At 39.5% G+C, this 22,218-nt stretch overlaps 1 protein-coding gene across 1 annotated transcript in view; it reads right to left on the bottom strand.

The window, feature by feature from the left end:
• The window catches only part of MCF2L (MCF.2 cell line derived transforming sequence like), a 181,184-nt gene that overhangs the window by 39,086 nt on the left and 119,880 nt on the right, over positions 1 to 22,218 (bottom strand). The window contains exons 3-4 of the mRNA XM_018562248.1: positions 18,245 to 18,359; positions 3,190 to 3,280 (exon numbers count right to left, since the gene is read on the bottom strand). Coding sequence (XP_018417750.1) covers positions 3,190 to 3,280; positions 18,245 to 18,359 — 206 coding nt within the window. The remainder of the gene's footprint in view (positions 1 to 3,189; positions 3,281 to 18,244; positions 18,360 to 22,218) is intronic.

Raw genomic sequence — 22,218 nt, 5'->3', positions numbered from 1 at the left:
TGTTTACTTTGAATCCCCAGCCATGTGTAAGGGCCTATTTACATCTATGCAGTGCATTAACATGTGTTGCATTAAGGTAGTCCAGTCATTTGCAAGGGCTGCCTACGACTATAGAATACCAAAAAAAAAGGTTAATGCACCATTTCTAGCACCTCAGTGCACCACAATGAAGATATGGTCGGATAATGAATGGCAATGCAACGCACCAATGTGCAAAATTTGCGGTGCCACAAATGCAGTAACATGTTAGTTACCACAACCCCACAGTGGCAAACCATTCTAAGGGAAGTTAATAAATAATAGGTTGCTTGATAGGACATGGTTGATTAACTGAGGTGGATAAATTTCATCTTATTCACTAAGCTCAGTGGACATACACTTGTATATGAACAGCCTCTACTTCTTTTGTAAATCAACCCCCATGTACAACTGGTGTTTTTGGTTGCCGTACTGGCCAATGGCCATATGCAGATTGGATCAGTTACATTTAGTAGTACAGTGGATAGGCACAGACTGAGCTTACCCTCACCTATAGTGATAAAGCAACATGTCATATCTTTGCCTGCTATCTAAATAAAGAGCACTCCCTTAGACCATCTTCGTCAGTTTGGGACCTGGCAGGATCATTCCCTGGCTCCATAAATGCTGCCATGATATTGCCCATAACATGACAGAGAGACACATGGAAAGTCACTGGGTTGAACAGTGAATTAACATAGCACATAAACATAGCTGTTACTGCCAGCTAAGCCGTGGCAACGTACCGTGTCACTGTGAGGGAAAAGGGAAAGATTGTCCTTGAGATCAGTCATGAATTTCTGGTTTTACCCCCCTCCTCTAACTTAGCTGGCAAAACCGAAGGACTGGTATCCCCACAAAAATCAAATGAGCCCCATTCCATGTTGACAACAGCCTGTATGCACTTTAGTGGGTACTTTAACATGGGGGCGCCAAAAGACATAATAGGGAACTGCACACTCATAATGCACTTGCTAAGGGGATTGCTGCCAATATGCCTGGTAGAAATCGCTGGTATCTTTTAGGGGAGGAAAGGCACTCATTTGTGTTTTCAATTTGAAAAAAAAATAAAGGGACAAAAAATTGGCTGTGAATTAACCTAACCTGCTGCACAGCTTGAACCTGGAAAATCTATTTATTCATCTCTGCTCCTAACTTAAAAAAAAGAAAATAACTTTCAAGTAGAATATGCCAAGGCCACTGATTTTCCTCTGCTAGCTGCTCGGCATTGCTTCAGTCTGCTTTATAATGCTGTGATTCTGCTTCCTATGAGACATATTTGCAGTGAAAATCCAGGCAACGCTTAGAGCATTTTCTTGCATGATTTGGGATGCTCATCATTCCCAGGATCTTGCTGGAAGAATACGGACGTCCCCATTCCCAGTGCAGAAGCAGGGATAAGGTAAGTATATATTTTCTAACTTTTTTCACATGTGTTTTCATTTTACTGCAATAATATGAAGATTTCAGATGAGGGGAGGGGCACCATGTATTAAAGTGACACTAAACTCAGGAGGTAAATCTTAAAAATGCATTCACGTACCCCAACTATTAACATAAATGTATCTTATTCGTGTATTACTCGGCTGTAGATCCTCAAATCATCTCTGAATTGGTGCTGACACTGTCCTTCCTTCTGGAGGGTGGCTACTTCTGTTCCCCATGGTCCCTGTGTGTGTTGTAAAGTAGTCACTGCTCCAATCTCATTCCCGTAATAGACTATATCTTCAATACAAATTAGCTAGCTAAAGGTGAGATTGTAGTCCATCATGGTAGCAAGCTTGAAATAGTGGTTACTTTACAATTCACACAGGGAACATGGGGAGTTTAGTGTCACAATGTCACTTTGAACTACCCCTGCCTTTTAGTGCAAGGTTTGCTTTAACCTTATCCCTTAAATACATTTGGAACATTTAATCCCTCATGTTTACACTTAACTTTACCCTAAAGGCAGCCTTTAACCCTTAAACCCCTGCCCGAGTCCTTACCTCCTAACCTATCCCTTAACACATCTCCTCTGGCCTCTATGCCTACACAGGACGCCTGAGCAGGAGAATGGCCACAATTACACTGTGTGTGACTTAGGGCTAGTTCACACCATGCGCGTTCCAGGAGCAGAGCAGTTACAGAACGAATGCTGCGTCCAATGTATTCTAATAGTATTTTGGGCTCTAGTGCACACGCAGCGTTCAGTTCCAGAGCATGTAAAAAAACTGCAGCATGCCCTATTTCTCCTGCTCTAAAACGCATGCAAATGCATCAAAAACGCATACAAACACCCTGAAAAGCACTGAAAGTTCATTTTAGGCTAAAAAAAAAGGCGTCAAAACCCACTGCACTGCGTGTGCAGAAACTCCTGCAGATCTGGTCTGCATTTGGTGTGAACAAGCCCTTAGCTGATTGCTAATTGAAAATGAAACATTTAATATAGATTAACATTTTCAGACTAATTCCCATGCTTGGAAATCAATCCCCTACTTACAGTCTCATTGGCATATATGGAAAGAACCATTCTAACTGGAAGAACATCAAATTATGAGATAACAAGGAGTCCTGCTCTTAGACTTAGAGTGCCCTACTGGCCCGCCACTCAGTCTAGATGCAGAAAATAAAATACAATAATTATAAAAAAGACCTGAAGATCTATTTGCACCAAAATGTACCAAAACTGTCCAGGATTAACAGTGAATGCATTAAGGGTAGACATACTGTACTTATATTGTAATAGTGAACCAAAATGCTTACAAGTACAACAGAATTAGATCAGCAGCTGTATTAAAATCTACAAGTGTTACTATGGTAAATAGAAAACCAGCAAACAGGCCTCAAAATTTTTTACGTCAGCATTATATAGTGACAGCAATTACAAAGATTCACTGCCAAAGCCTAAAATAAATTTAAAGGACTACAACAACAATGAATATCCTGAATAAACAAGTGTATTTTTGGAGATATTAGATTAGATATGGTTGTGTTGACCAGGCATGCAAAAGTCCTCATAGAATTTAGTTTAATGATGATGAGAAACATATTACTGCAGCTATATCTGAGTGGATGACTAACTGATGCATAATAATGGTTTAAAAAAAAATGAAAACATGGCAATTTTACCTTAAATAAGCATAAACACATGCACCAAGGGCCCTGCTGATTTAGCATTAAAGGACTTACCGCAATCCTTAATATTGATGCTTTCACAGATGTCCATTTGTCCAGCCTCCGGTCAATGACTAAAATAAATCCAATTCCTGCATCTTGTAAACTAGAAGTAGGATTAAAAAGGAGAGAGGCTGCAGTTATTATTATTCCACGTGTGGATGCTGCCTCCTTCACTATGGTGCAGCTTTTTTTAACTCTCTCCTTACTGAGCAAAGCTAAGTACAGATGCCGAAATAAAACTGCAAGGCTTTACAGGCTCAATGCCACCTTCCCATGTGGGGTCCATGGAGCTGGTTTTACATGACCCATGCAATGTCATTTATTCCATCTTAGTTCAATCTGCGACAGCCCGCATACCCTTGCTTTTCCTTCCCATCACCACCATTCTTGCAAATGGTCTTCCCAAACAAATATGTCTCATCCTCCAAAGCAAATGATGCATGTCCATACAGATGCATTAATTACATAGCTGTTACGACGCAGTATTTAGCCTCCATCCTCCACCATCCAGCCTATTTACACTATAAGGGTTGTAGATCCACCTTTATCACAGCAATATCATACAGCTGCTTATTGAGAGGAGGTACATGCCAGATAAAAAGCTGCCTTCATTGCTGACTGAAGAAATGACCTTTGGTTTTTCTCCTTTCTGCTCTGTTTAGCTGCATATGCTATAGGCATGGAGCGTGAATGGCCATATATCCGCTTCTATTCGAGGATCTCAAAAGCAGGGAAATTGTGCAGTGCCAGCATCTGACTGGGGGTGGGGGCCAATCACAGCAGCTTAGAAGGAAAATGCTGAAAGGCTGACAAGAATAGCGAATGGCAAGTATATTGCAGGAGATACAGCGTAGGAAAGCCTTCTCTGACTAAAATAACCAGTAACAGCGTTGAGTAGAATCATTAATACTGACTTGCTGCAGTATTAGGATATCTGAGGATAGCTTATTATATATTTTTTTAAATAAAGGATTCTGTAAGGAAAGAAAATGGCAAATTAACACTGGAATCTAGTTTGTGACTCGAGTTCGGCTATCTATTTATTCATTATAAAAAAAGATATAATAAACACAATAACAATATCATATAAAGTCAAAGCTGTTCTTCAGTCATACTATGGTTGCAAGCATATGGCTTACATTATTATGAACTGAATACTACAAGTTCCACTTCTAATGCTGGCCACGTAGGAAGAATATGGATGAAGATTTAGGCTTCTATAAAGACAAACCTGAGTGGAGGGGTAACAATGAAAGCAAAAGAATGGTTAGGATAGCCTACATGAGTGTTAGGCAACCAATAGTTATCTAGTTGTTGTGGAACCAAGTCTCAGCATGTTCTGCCTGCCGAACCCTGTACAATATCAGCCAGTGGGCTGGTAGAGTGTGCTGGAACCTGTAGTGCCACAACACATGGGGATCTAAAACTGGCAACAAATGGTAAACTTTACAATCTCTGCACAACCTTCTTTAGATTTACCAAAACTATGTAGCAAAACAGTTTACCTAAACAATTGCTCAATTTATACCAAATTAGGGAGGTCCTACTACCACTTTTTGTTAATTCGAAAGGAGATTGCACAATATGAATGCAACAAAGAATGCTTCTGGATGGACTAAAGGTATGACACTCCACTGATGTAGCCTGACGATGCTGGAAATGCACCTGTGAATGGCAAGTGGCAGCTAAACTAACTCCTAGTTCTGTTATGTTTTTTCAATGCAACAAACGAAAATTTCTGGAAAACCATGGGGTCCATATCTATAAGCTCTGGGCAAATCCAGGCACACTCTGACAGGATTTCGAAAGCAAACAGCAGTCTTTACTGATGAGGCAAAAGAGTTGCTTAAGCATGTGACAATTGTGCTCCCAGCCTCACCCTGCTCAGAGATTTTCCAGCTGGTGGGACAACAATCTACTTGCCAGCAGACTGAGCGTGATCACCACTGGGGTCGGTGAACTCTGCAGTTATCCCTTTACACACAAAAACAATAGCTGCCACCACAAGTTTGAAAGGGGACATGCACCGTTTACAGTATCCATTATAGCAATTATAACCTCTAAGAAATATCTGTAAAATCCCCAGCCACGCCAGAAAGGGACAAATTAAGAGTTTAAAATAGGAGGGCTATAGTTTTTGATTATACTTCAGTGAACACTCCTTTAATTTCACTTTTCTAACTATATCAATATTTAAGGGTTACTGTGTTTGACAGCCTACATATTATGGCACACAACAAAATCACGGTTTGATAGACATCAGACATGATTTTGATCTTACTCATGGATAACTCAGAAGAGGTAATGTGTCCCATCAACTTTCTGCACCTCATAATATGGGGTTGTTGGTACCTAACTGATCGTTACTTCCTTATACAATAATGTAGCCAGGTGTTATGAAGATGTCTCCATTAGGGTATCCCTTATGAGATATAACTAGAGTTGAGTGCTGGACATGTATGAAAGGGGAGTTTCAGGTCAAGCAGAGCCACACTCAAATGGGTATTCTCCTAAATGGCTTTACAACAGCCAATTACAGCCAAAATATGGCTTTTAGAACTATCTGCCAAGGGTTTAATGATATAGCAATTTTATAACAGTGCTCAACTAAATGTATCTCGCTTCAAGCTGCTTACGATGGCCAATTAGTCATTATAGAAGAACGCCAGGGAAATGTTTTCTTATCCCTTGCAGTGGAGCTACCCCCACTCTGCAAGGGTTAAGTGCTCATTTTTGTCTCAGTCCCCCAAAAAATAAAAAGTTATACTCACCAAAACCCCCGAGCCGGCTGTCTGCTTCTCCGGTCACTAAAGCTTTTCTGCTCCTATGCTACAGCATTAGAATGTTTCTCAGGTCCTCAAGTCTGTACATTATGAATACAACATTATGATTTATGGAACCTTACACCACTGCAGCGGAGGGGGAAAGAGCCTCCCGGGATCGGTCTAAAAGCAAGCTGACTCGGAGGATTGGGCGAGCATAACTTTTATTTTTTAGCACGTAGACAAAATTCTGCCCGGGATTCTGCTTTAAGAGGTGTTACAGCTCCTGGGCTAGCAGGATTTATGACCCTTCTAAAAGTATTGTTTATTTAACTTGACCTCATACTGCTGGTGGTGTCTAGTGTGGGGGCATTCAGTCTTGTATGTAGCTTTTAAAAGTTGTCAATACTTGCTGAAACACAAACAGATTTAAATCTAAACGATTTGTTGCAGATTCACACATTTTGTAGAAATGAGCACAGTTTGCCACCTGACTTCCCCATTCTCCTTACGCAGTCTGGGGTTAACCAGACTTCATTATTGTCACAATGATTCCATAGTGGATGACTGAATTCACTAGTTCTGGAAGAATCTTATAGCATTCATCACTTCAGTAATATGGCTGCCAATTAATGATGGAGAATGTGTTTAGAAATCAGGCAAATTGTAACACATAGAACTTAAAGTTTATTTCAAGGCAACATTACCAAATAAAAACATATGCAGTACAGTTCTGCTACATAAACTCAATTCCCCATGTTTATCCCTTTAAAGAACTTGCAAGTACAGACAAATATCCGTTGAATTGGCAGAAATGCACTCAGCTACTAAGTCTGTTGCAGGCTGACAGCACACCGAATATTTGTGGACTGCATGGTGTCAGACATCCCAGTTGTCTTTTGCTAAAGTACTCAAACCTTCACCTTCCTCTACTGTCCACAACATAAAGGCTTTTTGCTCTGTAGACCAGACATAAGTACTAGGAGGGCTAACTAGGCTCTTTGAGCTAACACAGTGTGCACAAGACCCAGGACAGATCTGAATTTCTGACATGGTATTTTTTTATCCACTCATGAAACAGATATAACAAAATGCCATCAATTGTATATTTACCAGACCAAATGGATAAATAAGGGAATATTATTGTTCGGGTTGACATACACTTTAGGTAAGTCTGAAATTTGAAGCTTTATAAACAGACCCCAAGGTCAATAAGATCCAGGAAAGTACAGACCAATGCCTGTTTAATTTGTGTTGCCTTTGAAGGACAGAAGACTACAGAACTTGAATTGAATAAACAATTGTCCTATACTGTATATAGTATTTAAGACCTAAAATTACAAGACAGGTTTGCCCAATTGTATAATGAAAATAGGTCATGATTCACAGACCTACTTTTAATCATTAGGGTATGATAAAATGGGATCATTCTGGTGCAAGCTACCTTGGAGCTCTTGGGAGTTCCTATCCATGATAACTGGTGCATGATGCCTCAGTTTCAAACATGGATACACACTGCCATTTACGTACACCATAGAGATCCTATTCATATATGAAATGCTTTTATTTGCATTCAAATTGCCATCACAGAACCATCATCAGCTATCTGCTGGACCACATTATAGTGACAATATTCATACATGGACTATCAGACAGCATACAACACAACCCTCCAGCAACCATTGTTGGGGAAATAGTTAAAATCAGTGAAGATTTTCTTCATCCAATTGCTGTTTTCTCCAAGGTTAACCAGTGCTGCACCCACTCCCACCAGTACTGGCATAAACACACACAAGTCATCTAATGCCTATAAACAGCTTCAGTGTTCCAAATGAAACTGTCACTGAAACTGGAAGCCCTTGTGTGATGTTTCTGGCTTGCCTTTTGTTTGTTTGAAAAAATTGGGTATGTTTATATATAAGCCCCGGAAAACACTGTTTAATCAGGAACCAGCACAAGGAAAAATATGAGCTGTGCCAGCACAGACATTGCACAGTATGGTGTCATAGCATCAAACGTAAAGACTCAATTGTCTGACTTATTAAAACCAGCAATGCTGAGCATACAAACCAATGCCAGCAGACACACCAGCCTGTGCTTTGGAAGGAAATTCAGCTGGGGATGATTTATGAAAAAAGGAGAGAAAATTGAACTTTAGCTGTACGCTGTTCTCCATGAAAATGAAACAACCAATTCTGCTCTTCTTTTATACACATTAATTCTTGTTCTTCCACTGAAGAGATTTAACATTTTTTGTAATGCAGCCCACAGTTCCAGTGTTAATCATCAATGCCGTGGAGTTGGCTCCAGTGTTAAATCAACAATGCTGTGTAGTTGGCTCCAGTGTTAATCAACAATGCTGTGTAGTTGGCTCCAGTGTTAATCAACAATGCTGTGTAGTTGGCTCCAGTGTTAATCAACAATGCTATGGAGTTGGCTTCAGTGTTAACCATGCAACTGGGATGGCTCCAGCGTTAATCAGCAATGCCTCTGAGTGGGCTCCACTGTTAGTGAGCAATGCAACTGAGTTGGCTTCAGTGTTAAATCAACAATGCTGTGAAGTCAGCTCCAACAATGCTGTGAAGTCAGCTCCAGTGTTAATCAAGAATGCAATTGGGTCAGCTCCACTGTTATGTAACAATGCTATGGAGTTGGCTCCACTGCTAATCAACAATGCAACTGTTGGCTCCAGTGTTAATTACCAATGCTGTTGAATTGCGGGACTAAAGTGTTTACCTGTGTACTGGTTGAAAGCAAAACCAATCTGTATCAATAAACATCTAGAACATTATATATATAACATTCCAACAACAAAACTGGCACTGTTGTCATGGGGTCCTGGAAAAAACCCATGACAAAACTGCTGCTGCCTGCTCCCTTCAGGCTCATGTTTCTATTAAAGGCTTGCCTCTAGGAAAGGCTGGGGATTTTCTCTCTCTGCAGCACGAGCTGTCACATGCAATCACTGCAATAGGAATATTGGAACGCCTGCAGTGAACATTCACTGTGACACACTTATACATTTTGACACTCTGCAGTACCCTGAAACACAGCTCCTTTTTTGTTCTTTGTTATTTTTTTCCGGCACAAACATGTATCTATTTCATTATAAATTTTATTTTTGAATTTTTGTCTCAGATACACGTAAGCGACATAATATATACAAAATCCAACTACAAAATGATTATGTTGGGGCTGGCTGTACAAAGATTGCAACAATGAATTTCTCAAGTATAGGAAAAGTATACTATGCAGATTGATCCATGTTGCATAGCAGGAGCCTGCAATAAGACTTCTCTTGCATGGCTATAACTTTATATGGTTATCTATGTGAAATTCTGTAGGGACATATCGATTTAAAGTAGAACTATGGCAACCCATTATAAAAAAATGTGGTGTAGCACTTAATTTTAAGAGAATCTGCAAATACAATTTTCTCTTGGCACCCCTGCAATGTCCCACAAATACCTATTAAGCCTGCCAATGAAGTCCACCTAATGCAGCTTCCCGTGATGGCGTGGCAACGATGCTGTATTGCTCCTGAATTCAGAGAAGAGTTGCCATTCTTATGTAGGTTGTGCCTGCTTGGATTACAGAGGGATGAGAAGTTGTTGTAGGGGCATGGCTTTCAGCATTGTCAATTTTGATTCACCTGCCTGCGGCTTGTCAAGCCACACCTAGACATGCACTCTGCATGGATTAACAGCACTGTCCCTGTTGCAGAAATCCTCCCACTGTGAGCTGCAGTGTCCGGGAGGGGGAGCATGTGAAACACAAATAAAGGGAAATTTGGCTCAGTCAGGAAAGGGAAAAAAAGTTTTTATTTACTTTTTAAAGCTTGTGCATTACATAGTAACAGGATTTGGGACTTGTTTAGACTGTCATACAGAAAACTTTAGTTGTACTGTAAAACCATACTACCCCCTCCCCCCCAACAAAAATACATTTATATTTACATTTAATTTTCTCAGCCTTTGTGGTCCTTGCCTGTTCATATGCTGCAGAAAGTATTGTAAGTGTATCCCATTGTACACATCCTGAACACCAAAGCTATACATATGAATGACAGCCGTTAATGTTTTGCAGCTGGCTGTGGTATTCTGTTCGAAAATTTTGGGATACCGGAGAACACACTTAAAGCTTTAAAACAGACTCAGTTGTTTATTTGTCTTACTGATTGTTCAGTATTGTTTTATATCATCAATATGACATCACTTGCTGCCAGTTCTGCTGACCACTTCCACAGTAAAGAGAAATCATTGGGTTGATCTTCAGGTGCTGGTGCTGCATGCAATGGTTCCTCCCACATCACTACAAGACAAAGTGGTGACCTAGGGGGTCCACAGGAGGAAGCAATGAACGCAGTAGGAAAGGAATCTCACTCTCTCTAAAGTGGTGGTTTCTGAAGTGTTTTCAGTGGGTGATTTCACTGCAGAAGTGATCACCTACAAAGGTAGCAAACGCGGCTTTACTTTAGATATTAGTAGGGATGCATTGATACAGTTTTTTTCGGTATCGAGTACGAGTACCGATATTTATCTTTCAGTACTCACCTATTCCGAGTACCAATACCGGTACTTCCGCTAGCATAGAGCCGCGCAATCAGGAAGCCGGGGATGTTGTCATTATCCGCCGCCCAGCTTCTTGATTGCCTGGGAAGCCAGCTTGATGTTTATTGGCCAGGAAGCCGACTTCCCAGCCAATCAGCATCAAGCCGGCTTCACGGCCAATCGGGAAGCGGGTCATCACCCACCGCCCGGCTTCCTGATTGTCTGGGAAGCCTGCTTCATGCGGTTTGGCTGGATTGATGCCGATTGGCTGGGAAGTCAATCAGGAAGCCGAGAGACGGGTCATTACCCACTGCCCGGATTCCTGATTGGCCGGGAAGCAGGCTCCATGTTCCCTTGCGGCACTGCCGGTCAGAGGAAATCTCCCTCTGACCAGAAGTTCCGGTATCGGGGAAAGTATAAAAGCATTTGGGCGAGTACGAGCACTCACCCAAATACTCGGTCTCGGTGCATCCCTAGACATTAGTTTTAGCAACAAAGGTGTTTTAACCCCTTCGTGACGGGAGACGTACACTGTACGTCCAGCCACAAAGGGACCAAATGACTTGTCACGTACACTGTACGTGACGAGTTATTTGCTGCTTTAGAGGGCTGTTAATCGCTGAGAATCAGCTTTTAACATTCATTAATGGATGCCCTTACTACAGAGGCATTCATTAATGAAAGGGTTAACCTTTTTCAGACACCCGATACCTTAATATCGGGTGTCTGAGAGTCAAAGCAAAGCGGACACAGATGCCGGCTTTTGCCGGCATTCTGACAGCTCGTATAGATCGAGAGATATCTCTCTCAAGCTATACTGGCTTTTTTTTTTTCTTTCATGAATAGATACAAAATGTGTCTATTCCTACAATGTATCTATTCCTGGAAGAAGAATGTTTGTTTGCTGATCGTTGTTGCAACAATCAGAAAACATTTAGTAACAGCTGAATCCTGAACTGCTGCAGGATCACTGTCACTAACTTATTATCGGCTGTTCTGAAGTTTGAAGCAGCCTGATAATAACCAAAAATTTATTAATTTATCATGCAGTAACAGTGAGATTAATTCACAAAATCTGCTTGATATAATTAAATAAATAAAATAACATTTTTAAGTTAAAAAAAAAGGGAAAAGGGTAAAAAAAATAAAAAAATGTGTAAAAAATAAAATAAAATAAGGGACAAATAAATGAATGTATTTATTGCATTTTTTTAGCTGTGCTGGTTTTGTAAAAAAAATACTACAAATCAAAACTGGGAAAAAAGTTTTTTTTTTAAACGTTTTTTTCCTCTTTTTTTATATTTTATTTGTCCTAAGTGAGGCGTTAGACGCACATATGTGATATAAATATGTAGCCCTATCTGTCCTCTAAAAAACAATATATAATATGTGTGGGTGCACTTTGTAAGAAAGTATATTACTGACGTGGAAGAATCACACAGCAAAAATGTCAAAAGTGTGTCAGTCATTTACGAACAGAAACTAAAAACAAGCTCAGTCATGAAGGGGTTAAAAAACAGATTAGACTGTTTTAAACCCAGTCTGCTGAGGAAAGACTATGAGTGAAGGGTGTCATGGCCATGTCATGTGTGCACTGCCCTTACAATATATTGATGTAGACAGTGGTGCTGATGTCATCACCTCAGCCCTGATTTTTGCATCATCCAGGAATGCCTGCCTCCAAGATGGAAAAAGGTTCCTGCCCTTCATGTAAATTGCCAGAAGGCATAAAAAAAAAAGTTCTCACTTGCTTACTTTTCCTTTCCATAAATTATTATTTACTGAGCTGCAATGTGCCTCTGAACTTGCTAGGAAATGAACATTGCAAAAAGTGTCAATTCGCAAGCACAACCCCTTCCATCCTAGCATGTCACAGCCCTCTCCTCTCCTATGGGTGTCTAATTACTGTCTATGCTGGCCCAGCTCCTATGCCCATCTCACCTCCCTCCATAAATGTTTATGCAGCAACAATGGAAGTAGCGAAAGAGAATACCATAGAATTAGTAAGCATTTTTTGCATGTTTTTACGTATGCGCACATTTTTAAAGCGTTTTGCAAATTTTGTGCAAGTAAAATTTTGCATGCGTTTTGCAAGTGTAACAAGCTTGAGACTTTTTTGTTTTGACCAATGGAAGGCAGTTCTATAAGAAGAAAATAGTTCTTCAGGTGCCAAAACACGTCTAAGGGGGAAAAAATGCATGAAATAGCTCCAAAAAAAAGCTCATGGACTTTTTAGAGCTTTGAGCCTCAAGTAACTGAGCATAGAGATGTGAATATCCAGATTACAAAAGAACAGAATTCTCATATTGAGCGTAGTCACGTGTTGGGAAATGCATGCAACAAAATGATCAGATGTAAATGGGGCCAAGGGATAATTAGCAGAACTGCCTGTTGCTTTGCTCCAGCCGCCACCATAGTTTTTCAACAAGTCCTGACACAGGCAGGACATACTATATATGAATATCAAGCTCCACAACTATTTTACCTTATAGGTGCTGAGCCTATCTGCTAAAATAACCTATCCTTTACATTTAGAGTATATGGGCTTATTCATTCAAACAAGAAGCAAAGTGCAATGCATATACAGTAGCAACCAATTATAATAATAGACTTAACTAGTCTGAGATTTGTTGTGATGCATCTTCAAAGGCCTCCACTGAACGGATTTGACTTGGGCACTAGATGTCAACACACCCAACCTGCAGCATGCAGGATATTTACCAAATACATTACAGCACATCACTCACTGTGAAAACAGGCCCTGCTGGCGCTAGTGTTTTTTGAAAGTACCATGCATTTTCCTTGGGTTCAACCTGCAGAAAGATGCATGCAAAGCAAGGTATAAGAGAGCCCTACAAGTGACCACACACAGCAATTATCAGGCAATTTCAATCAGGTTTTGATTGCAAAAACAGATAGACCCACTGTACCATCTCTGCCTTACAGCATACCTCATTTTGGCAAATGTTACATCAATCAGTTTTATTTCTTTACAACCGAAATCTGGCTAAAGCTGGACATACATTATGCAAATTTCGGCGGCCGCTATAATACCAAAGAAACAGTGGGGATTCCGCAATCAACACGCTCGTAGTATTGATAGAGGAATCTTTTCTGTTTTTTTTTTCCATTCGTTCAGCCCATGGGTTGAACGAAAAAAAAAAACATAGAACATTATATAGCCAGCTTAAGAGTGTTTGAATTTGGTAGCAAATTGCTATGTATACCCAGCATAAGGGTCACTGTGCTTTGTTTCTTGTACTGTTTACTGGGAATGCTCAAAAAACTCAATACAACATTTTATTTTAGGTTTACATGTGGCAATGAATTGTTCTGATACACATAATAGAAATTGCCTCAACCAGATGAAATATCTTTGCCTACATGATTAAATAAAATGTGTCTTTACATTTTCTCTGTCTCAACACTTGCAATTAAACTGATCAGTTTACGATGTATAAACCTTTGCATATGGCAATCTATACGAAATCATTTTACGTTAATCCTTTTCCCCTGTATGATTGGATTACACTAAAATTAAATTATTTTTATACAGGATTTATATAGTGCCAACAGTTTGCACAGTGCTTTACAAAATGAAAGGAGACTGTATAGTTATAATACAATTTAAGTGGGCTAGGAGGGCCAAGCTCTTTAGAATATATGATCTCAAAATGGAGGGGCAAGTAGTGCAAAAGCGGTACTCTAGCTGTTGTGAAACTACACAGTAGTCCCATGATGCATTGTAAAACTCTGAGAGCCACAGGCATAACTCCCAAAGGCATAATTGGATTTGTAGTTTCACCACTGTTGTGGTACTAAGGTTGCCTACCCCTGCAATACGGTAAGAAAGCAGCATTTGCCTGAATTAAGAAGATAAACCCTTAAGTAGCTGACTAGGCAGGATATTTCCTAAAAATTCTAATGCATTTGTCACTCTGTAATGTATTTTACACTAGGCACTATACTTCCCATAGCACACCACCAATGATCTGGTTTCACTAAATGCCATGGGCATCATTCAGTGACAATAGACAAGAATAGGCATCAGATGTTTCACCAATAATATCTATCTCTGTGGGTACCAACATGTTTTTACAAACACTGTTGATCAACCAGTCTCACAACAAACATCAAGTAGCTATGTTGCATAAAGTTTGGAGTTTAAGAAGGAACTTTATCCATATCTTTAAAATAACAACAAAGGCACCTTTAGAAATGTTTAGTAATGACAATCTACAAACAGATACTTATAGATACTGTAGTTGCCGGCTTTTTATTCTTTGCATACCTTATTTCTCTTTTCTTCCCCAGGCTTTTCACAGTGGCCATGCTTACTAAAGGCAGATGCATCCATCTACCTTTACTTCCTGGAACTCTGGCACATGTGACTAGGACATGTGACCAAGCACATCATCTCAGTGGAGGAAAATGCCTTTCCCTGAGATCTCCTGAGATTACAGTTGAGATTTCTGCTGATGTAATATTCCCAGGATGCAATGCTTGGTCGGCATTAAGTTTATATCAGCATGCAGATCCGCATGATGGTGTGATTTTTAGTGAAAGGGGGTAAAGGTCCACTTTAAGTGATTTGGCTAAAGAAGAACTACATGCCTTTCCCTGAGATTTTGGGAGATTTTGCAGTTTACAGAGATTTTCCAGCAATGCTCTATGATGTAACCTTCCAAGAATGCATTTCTTAGGCATGGGCTACATTACTAATACCGAAGAAGATCAGGAAGTGGAAAAACAGTTATTGCAAGTTTAAAAACATGTTTATTTAGCTAATGAATGTAAGATGATTTTATATCAGCATCCAGAGCTGTATGCTGATGTGAATTTTAGTAAAAGGGGTAACCGTCCACTTTACGTTATTAAAGTTGCAAGCTTTTGGGATCTCTTAGGTCCCTTCTTCAGTCTTTATACAATTTTGAAAATGGTTCTGAAACCCACATATTAATGTACAGAGTTATAAGGAGGACCAATAAAATATAAATAATAATAAATAAAAAACAACTAGGGTAATCTCCTAGTCAATTACTGAAACAACACCTATAAACTTTGATTACTATATATTTAACATGCCACTAGACTCAGGAGTTAAATCTGAAAAATGCATTCAACTATAATAGTTATAACTTAACCATTAACAGAAATGTTGTTTATTTGTGCATCACTCGGCTGTAGATTCTCTAATCATCTCTGAATTGGTGCTGACATTGTCCTTCCTTCTGAAGGTGGCTACTTTTGTTCCCCATGGTCCTTGTGTGTTGTAAATTAGTCACCACTCCAAGTTCACTCCCATGATGGACTGCAAACTCAATACAAGTACTACTTTACAACACACACACAGGGACCATGGGGAACAAAAGTAGAAACCCTCCAGAAGGAAGGACAGTGTCAGCATGAATTCAGAGATGATTTGAAGGTCTACAGCTGAGTGATATACAAATAAGATACATTTTTATTAATAGTTAGGTACTTGAATGCATTTTTAAGATTTAACTCCTAAATTGAGTGTCACTTTAATCTATTAATAATGACCATTACTTTTCAAGTATGTCAATAAAAATAGGTGTATTTTAACAATGGCTTTATTTTTCTTTATGACATCCATATATTGCTGTAGTACTTCATGTACTATGTCTTATCTATATCTTTTTATAGTAGTTCATGTAAATAATGCCTTATCTATAAACTGCTTTTACTGACTACTGTTTTTGATAAGGATGATAAGAATACTAAGAAGAAGAATAGCTAAAAGTTATATGTAAGGATATATATATATATAAATATAAATCGGGAGCTTTTTCAGTTGAACTTACTGATATTGTAGGGGAAATGTTTTTTTCCCCCCTTTGTTGAATTACAAATAACATTCAAGATACATAGACCAAATAGTTTATTCACTTTCACCTCCAGAAACATGCACAAAAACATAACAAAAAAACTGGTATATACATTCTACTCAATTAGCCTGGGAAGCAGCTTTAAATGGAACAGAAATTGTAAAGCCAGTAGGTAGAAATATCAATTTCCTTCATAATACCTTTCTTACCACTATGCTATGTATGAAAAATGCAGACAAACTTGCTTCTGGCAGTGCCTTTCACTTTATATTATCCAATGGGTTACCCAGTTATGTGCATACAGCCATAAAGGTGATCAACCTTCCCATAGATCTCTATTCCCAGTCCATTACACTCCATGATGGCAACACAGAGGACACTGCATAATACTACATTACACACCAGCTACAAGAGAATGAAAAATGCTAATGGAACTCTGCATGGGACGAAGGTGTTATAACTAACTGCCAGAATGTCTGATCTGTATTTATGCATATCAAGGTTGTATGGAGGAAGAGGAGGAGTAATTCAAGCTACCCGTTTAACAATTCCAGTAAGGTAAACTTGACAAGAGATAAAGACGGGAGATGCCATTGCTGACCTCCTACTGAATATGCTGCTTGCCTGACTGGTATGCTGTCCCTCTGGCATGCACATGAATAAGATTTAGCCAACAGTAGTAATGTACATAAATTACACAGGCTCTGTCACTTAACCATCCAGGAGAACTCTTGGCAAACAGCTAGACAACTTTGAAAGTACACATAACTATATAATGTGTGTGTATGTATGTATGTATGTATGTATGCGTGCGTGCATGTATGTGTGTATATATATATATATATTCTGCATTGTCCACTCCTGCCTAATATGTATGCCATGGCGCTACACACCTGCAATACATGTGCATTTTATGGTTTAGATCTTTAAAGACCCTGCTAGTACAGAGAAACTCCTGCAAATGTAGCAGAAGTAGGCTCAGCTCATTATTCCTGTTGTGGGCTGAAAACTTTTTTTGTAGACTGAATGCTGTCAGTCCTGCCCAATTGTCTTTTGCTATGCTACTAAATCATGCCCCTTTTTCTAATTTCCACAGTATAAGCCCTAATTGATCTGTAGGCCCAAAATAAGAACCGGGAGGGCTAATTACACTCCTTAAGATAAAACAGGAAATGAACACTAGACAGCTATGCATTTCTGAGCAGATCAGTAGGCATTTATTTTGCACTTAGTTCACAGGTATGATAAATCTCTTTCAATTGTTTATTTAACAGACCAAAAGGGAGCAAATATGAGATTTTAGGGCTTTAGGTAAACAAATGAATAATGATAACTTTACTGCATCGTTTTTTTGAAACAAAACTGTGTTCCTCTATAAAAACTGAATTACAGATTGGAGGTGTTACCTATATGAAGCAGAAAGCAAGCTAAAACCTGACAGGTTGTTAAAGGCAAGCGTTCTATTTTCCTTATGAACTGTGCCTGCCATTCAGCGTTAACAAGTCATTATTGACATTCTTTTAGCCTGGCAAATTCTGGTACATGTCATTACCCTTGATCACTATGCAAGAATAGATCCCATGTACAGTGATTATTCAGAAACCAGGATGGCACATCCCTGTACAGGACAGAGACAAAAAGCGGGAGGGTGTAGTGTTTCAAGACTCCAATAGCAACCGGACGACTGTATTTACTGTGGGTTGATTTTTAAATCAAGTGTGAACAGTTTGCTTGTTTTCTGGCACGCCCAAAGAAATGACATTGCTCCTAGGATAAAATACTATGGCCAGGAAAAAAGCCCTAGTATGCCTGTGCTCATAACAGAATACAATGGATATGCCTGGAGTGCATACCGCCATTTATCTCTGCCCACCTTCCATGTCAGCTGCATTAAACACGATCATACCTGGGAACACTTGTTAGATACGTCAGTACATTCTGAAACTCCATCTCTGGGATCTCGCTGAATGCAGGGTATTCTGGGAAAGTGATGACAGGACACCCATTTTCTCCCCTTCCACCTAGAATAAAAACATATTTCACTTTAGAATGAAACACCATTTTCTCTCACATATGGTAAACAGAGCCTGTCGCTAGACTATTTATTTCCGTAGCAATCTTCCCATAAGATTATATGTGCATTAATGTATTTTATGTATGACACTTAGCTGTAAAAACATCCCTTGTGTAGACAGCTAAAAACCCCGAGACTGTTGCAATGTTTCACCATCTTGGAAATGAGGTCAGCAATCCCAGCAACACAAGAGCTTGCACTCAATAGTATTCTCCTGTGCGCCTTCCCCGGCAGCTACATAAACGTTTATGTGGGGAGGTAAAGGGAGGAATGGAGATGCTGGGTCAGCTCGGACAGTAAGTCCTCATTCACAGGGACCTGCAGAGCCATACAGTATTCACATCCATGCAGAAACCTGCACCCGGGAAAGACCACTGGTGCAAGTAATCACCTGTATAACTCAATGGCAGGACATCTCAACTTGACTGATGGTATCACACTTCCCGAATGAGTCTTCATAACTCAGATTAAACTAATTGTTGAAAAAAGGGATGTCTTTGTTATGCCTGTGTGGCGGGACAAAAATGTCTTTGGGCAAAAATTGGTATTGGAAAGACAGGAAGATAGGAAGTTGGTGGATGATTCAACACACAAGGTTTCAATCAAGAAGATCCTAATTTACGTGTCCCATGAAAAAAAAAAAGCAACAGACGGTTCAGTGGCCTTTAACAGAAATCAAAATGTCCTAATGAATCAAGGAAAAAGGTTGTGGAAAGCCAACAAAGACAGCAAGAATAGATTTTTACATTTTATAGAAACATCAGCCCATACTTTAACGTACATTCATGTTTTTAGACCTGAAAAGACAGGAAAGTACATAGCAAAGGGGCATTGCTGATGATTTGGGCTCAAGAAATAATACATGCTGTTTTTACTAACAAACGCTAGAGGGAGCTAAAAGACAAAGTGAAATCCCCAAAGAACGGTTCCATTCTCTTAATGTTACATATCTGAAGGTTACAGAGAGTATACACATATATAAAGCAGGAACTTCTATTTCTGGATTGTTTACAGAAGTATGATTCAGGGACTCGCCTCTTGATCCTAGATTTATTATTAAGCGAGTCGATAACCAGGAACAAGCATAATGCCAGTGAAGTATTAAAAGTATTACCTCCTATGCTGTATCCTTGTCCTAGATCAGGTACTCACTAGATAGTGGTGCATGGATCAGGATGACAACACTTTTTTTGAAATCCTTAATTTAAACACATACAAAATGAACATTTTACACAACCATGTTTCCCTGAAAATAAGACACTGTCTTATATTTGTTTTGGCTCAAAAAACACACTAGGTCTTATTTTTGGAGTAAGTCTTTTTTTTAAAAATGTACAACAATCCACACTTATTTATGTAGAAAAGTCTACATGTATTCATGTAAAAAAATATGGTGATCAGGGCAATCGGGGGTGCCGTACCTTTCCAAGTGCAATTTGCTAACCAATCGCTGGCCAGAATGAGCGAAGCACGCTTTCACTATCGATTCCTGGCAGGCGGAGTGCATTTGGTATCTCTCCGCCTGTGACAGGAGCCGGCGCTGTAGAGGAGGCATCGGCTTATGCGGCTCTGCTCCCTCCACTGCCGCCTCGCTTCCTCTAGCGCTGGCTTCGTTGGCACCACTGATTCTCTGCCGCGGCTCTTCAATTTCCCCCTTATGCCACCACTGGCCCTGGGAATGGTCACAACTAGGTCTTATTTTCGGGGTAGGTCTTATATTTTAGCAATTCCCAAAAATAGTACTAGGTCTTATTTTTGGGGTAGGTCTTATTTTCGGGGAAACAGGGTAGTTTACAAGCATGCAACTCCTTGTGCATATATAACATTTCAAAACAGGAAGAAGGTTACAATAGTAAAAAAGGGCGAGAGCGTCAGGATAAAAACAGCATGCACATGTTGGTGAACTTTGCTCCGCATTACTTTTTATACTAGAGACTGCACCTTGCAAAAATAAATAACGGCAGCTCCCATATTTCTGTCCTCAAAGACTCCCCATTTAGTAATTATTAACACTCCTGTCCAACACCCACATTAAAGAAGTGGTCTTTGTTTGCAGAAACAGCAATATTTACGCTGTCTTGTGATAGGCCGGCCAGCATGCCAGCTATCTGGCTACAACATATTCTAGCACAATGACCAATATAGAAGCTTTTAGCAATCAGAATAAAACAGAAAAATCTACAATGAGGGTTGCTAATCATAGTACTTTTTCATACTGGATGATCTTGAATATTTTACAAATTTCCTGGAGCTGATGTATGAAATGTGTGCTGTAGGGGAAACATAATTTTGCCCACAGCAACCAGTCAGAACCCATGTTCTTGAGAAATAAGAGTTGGTGGCTCACTGGTTGTTATAAGCGAAATGTTCTTGCAGCACATCTTTCATACATCAGACCCACATTTAATAGGAGGTATAAGGGATGATGATACATGGATGAAATCATACACACAACTTATGAAACTAAACTATATACAGCTTCTAGAACAGAACAGGATGGACTGTGTAGATACAGTTTATTTGGTAATAATTATATTCTATTTATCACCAGTATAATCCCCTGTACTGCCCAGTGAGTGGATGGATATGCAGACATTCTATTAAAAGGAACATAGCTCCCAACTAGAGAGCTACTTGGTTCCAAAAAAAGAGACTTTTTGGAACAAAATCCCTCCATCCCTCTTTCCTTCTGAGTCGTTCCTCTTTTTGGTATAGCCCTCTATATAAAAACAGTGTTATACTACAGTAAACCATAATCCAGCCTCTAAATTATTGATTTTTTTTTTATTTTCAAAGACCAGTATAAAGGAAAAGCACGGATGAAAAAAAGCCCTTTTGGGTTTAGCCAATCAGTTTTTGCGTATTATTTCTCTGTGGTCCATGTAATTGGGGACATGGGAGTTGTGTGCTCATTGCCTACATATTTTGTGCTAAAAAGTGTCTCTCTGTCGTTTTAAAAGGATGGGAGGTACGAGTAGTGGAAAAATTAAGTAAAAGAAAGCCCATGTGTTCTTTTTTTTTACCCTTTTTAGGAATTGCTTTCACAGGTCTTAGCATTTTGGGCAATGCAATGAGAGAATATCCAATGAACTGTGACAAAAAACACATGGCTCTGTCATCTCTCACTGGAAAGAAAACGACAATAAAAGGTTAACGTGTGTAGGCTTAGTTACACAATGACAAATATCCTGCATGCTACATTTCACCTGCAGTGCTAAGTGTACAGCCACGTATCCGTAAACCATTGGATCATACCACACCTTAACAATATGTTTGTATAGCTGATCTATAAAATGTCACCAGTGTCCAAAATGCTAAACAAAATTACATACATGAAGGGAATACTATAATACCTAAAAGGAATTGGTCACCGATGAAGAAGCACTTTGACACTGAACAGGTCACTATTAGACAAAGGAACATGCTTGTGTCAAGTCTGTCAGGGCACTGACTTATGTTACTGTGTATCTGCCAAACTCTCTCTGTGAACGGCAACTTCTTGGCACAAAGCAGTAACAAAGATTTCTGACTATGCAGCTTTCTTCTACAGATTCAGATTTGAAAAGATGCTGCGCAAACTGTTGATTTTTCACTGCTGGTTACCCAAAAAGGAGCAGCATGCATTTAATAAGCGCAAGTTATTGGTATTTCTTCAACATTGATCACACCTTGATCTTTCCTAATATGTCACAATAGTCAGGTCAGTTGCAATGCTGTTAACATGCATTATTTCGCAAATTGGTGTGCTTTGGGTTCACAATAATTTAGCTAGGCACTAGTGATGAGCCGAACTGGTCCGAGTTCGG

This window comes from Nanorana parkeri, unplaced genomic scaffold (genome assembly GCF_000935625.1).
Source record: "Nanorana parkeri isolate BGI_ZX_2015 unplaced genomic scaffold, ASM93562v1 scaffold567, whole genome shotgun sequence".
Lineage (NCBI taxonomy): Eukaryota > Metazoa > Chordata > Amphibia > Anura > Dicroglossidae > Nanorana > Nanorana parkeri.
Note: the sequence above shows the minus strand (reverse complement) of the source record. Positions and strands in the feature narration are given on the sequence as shown.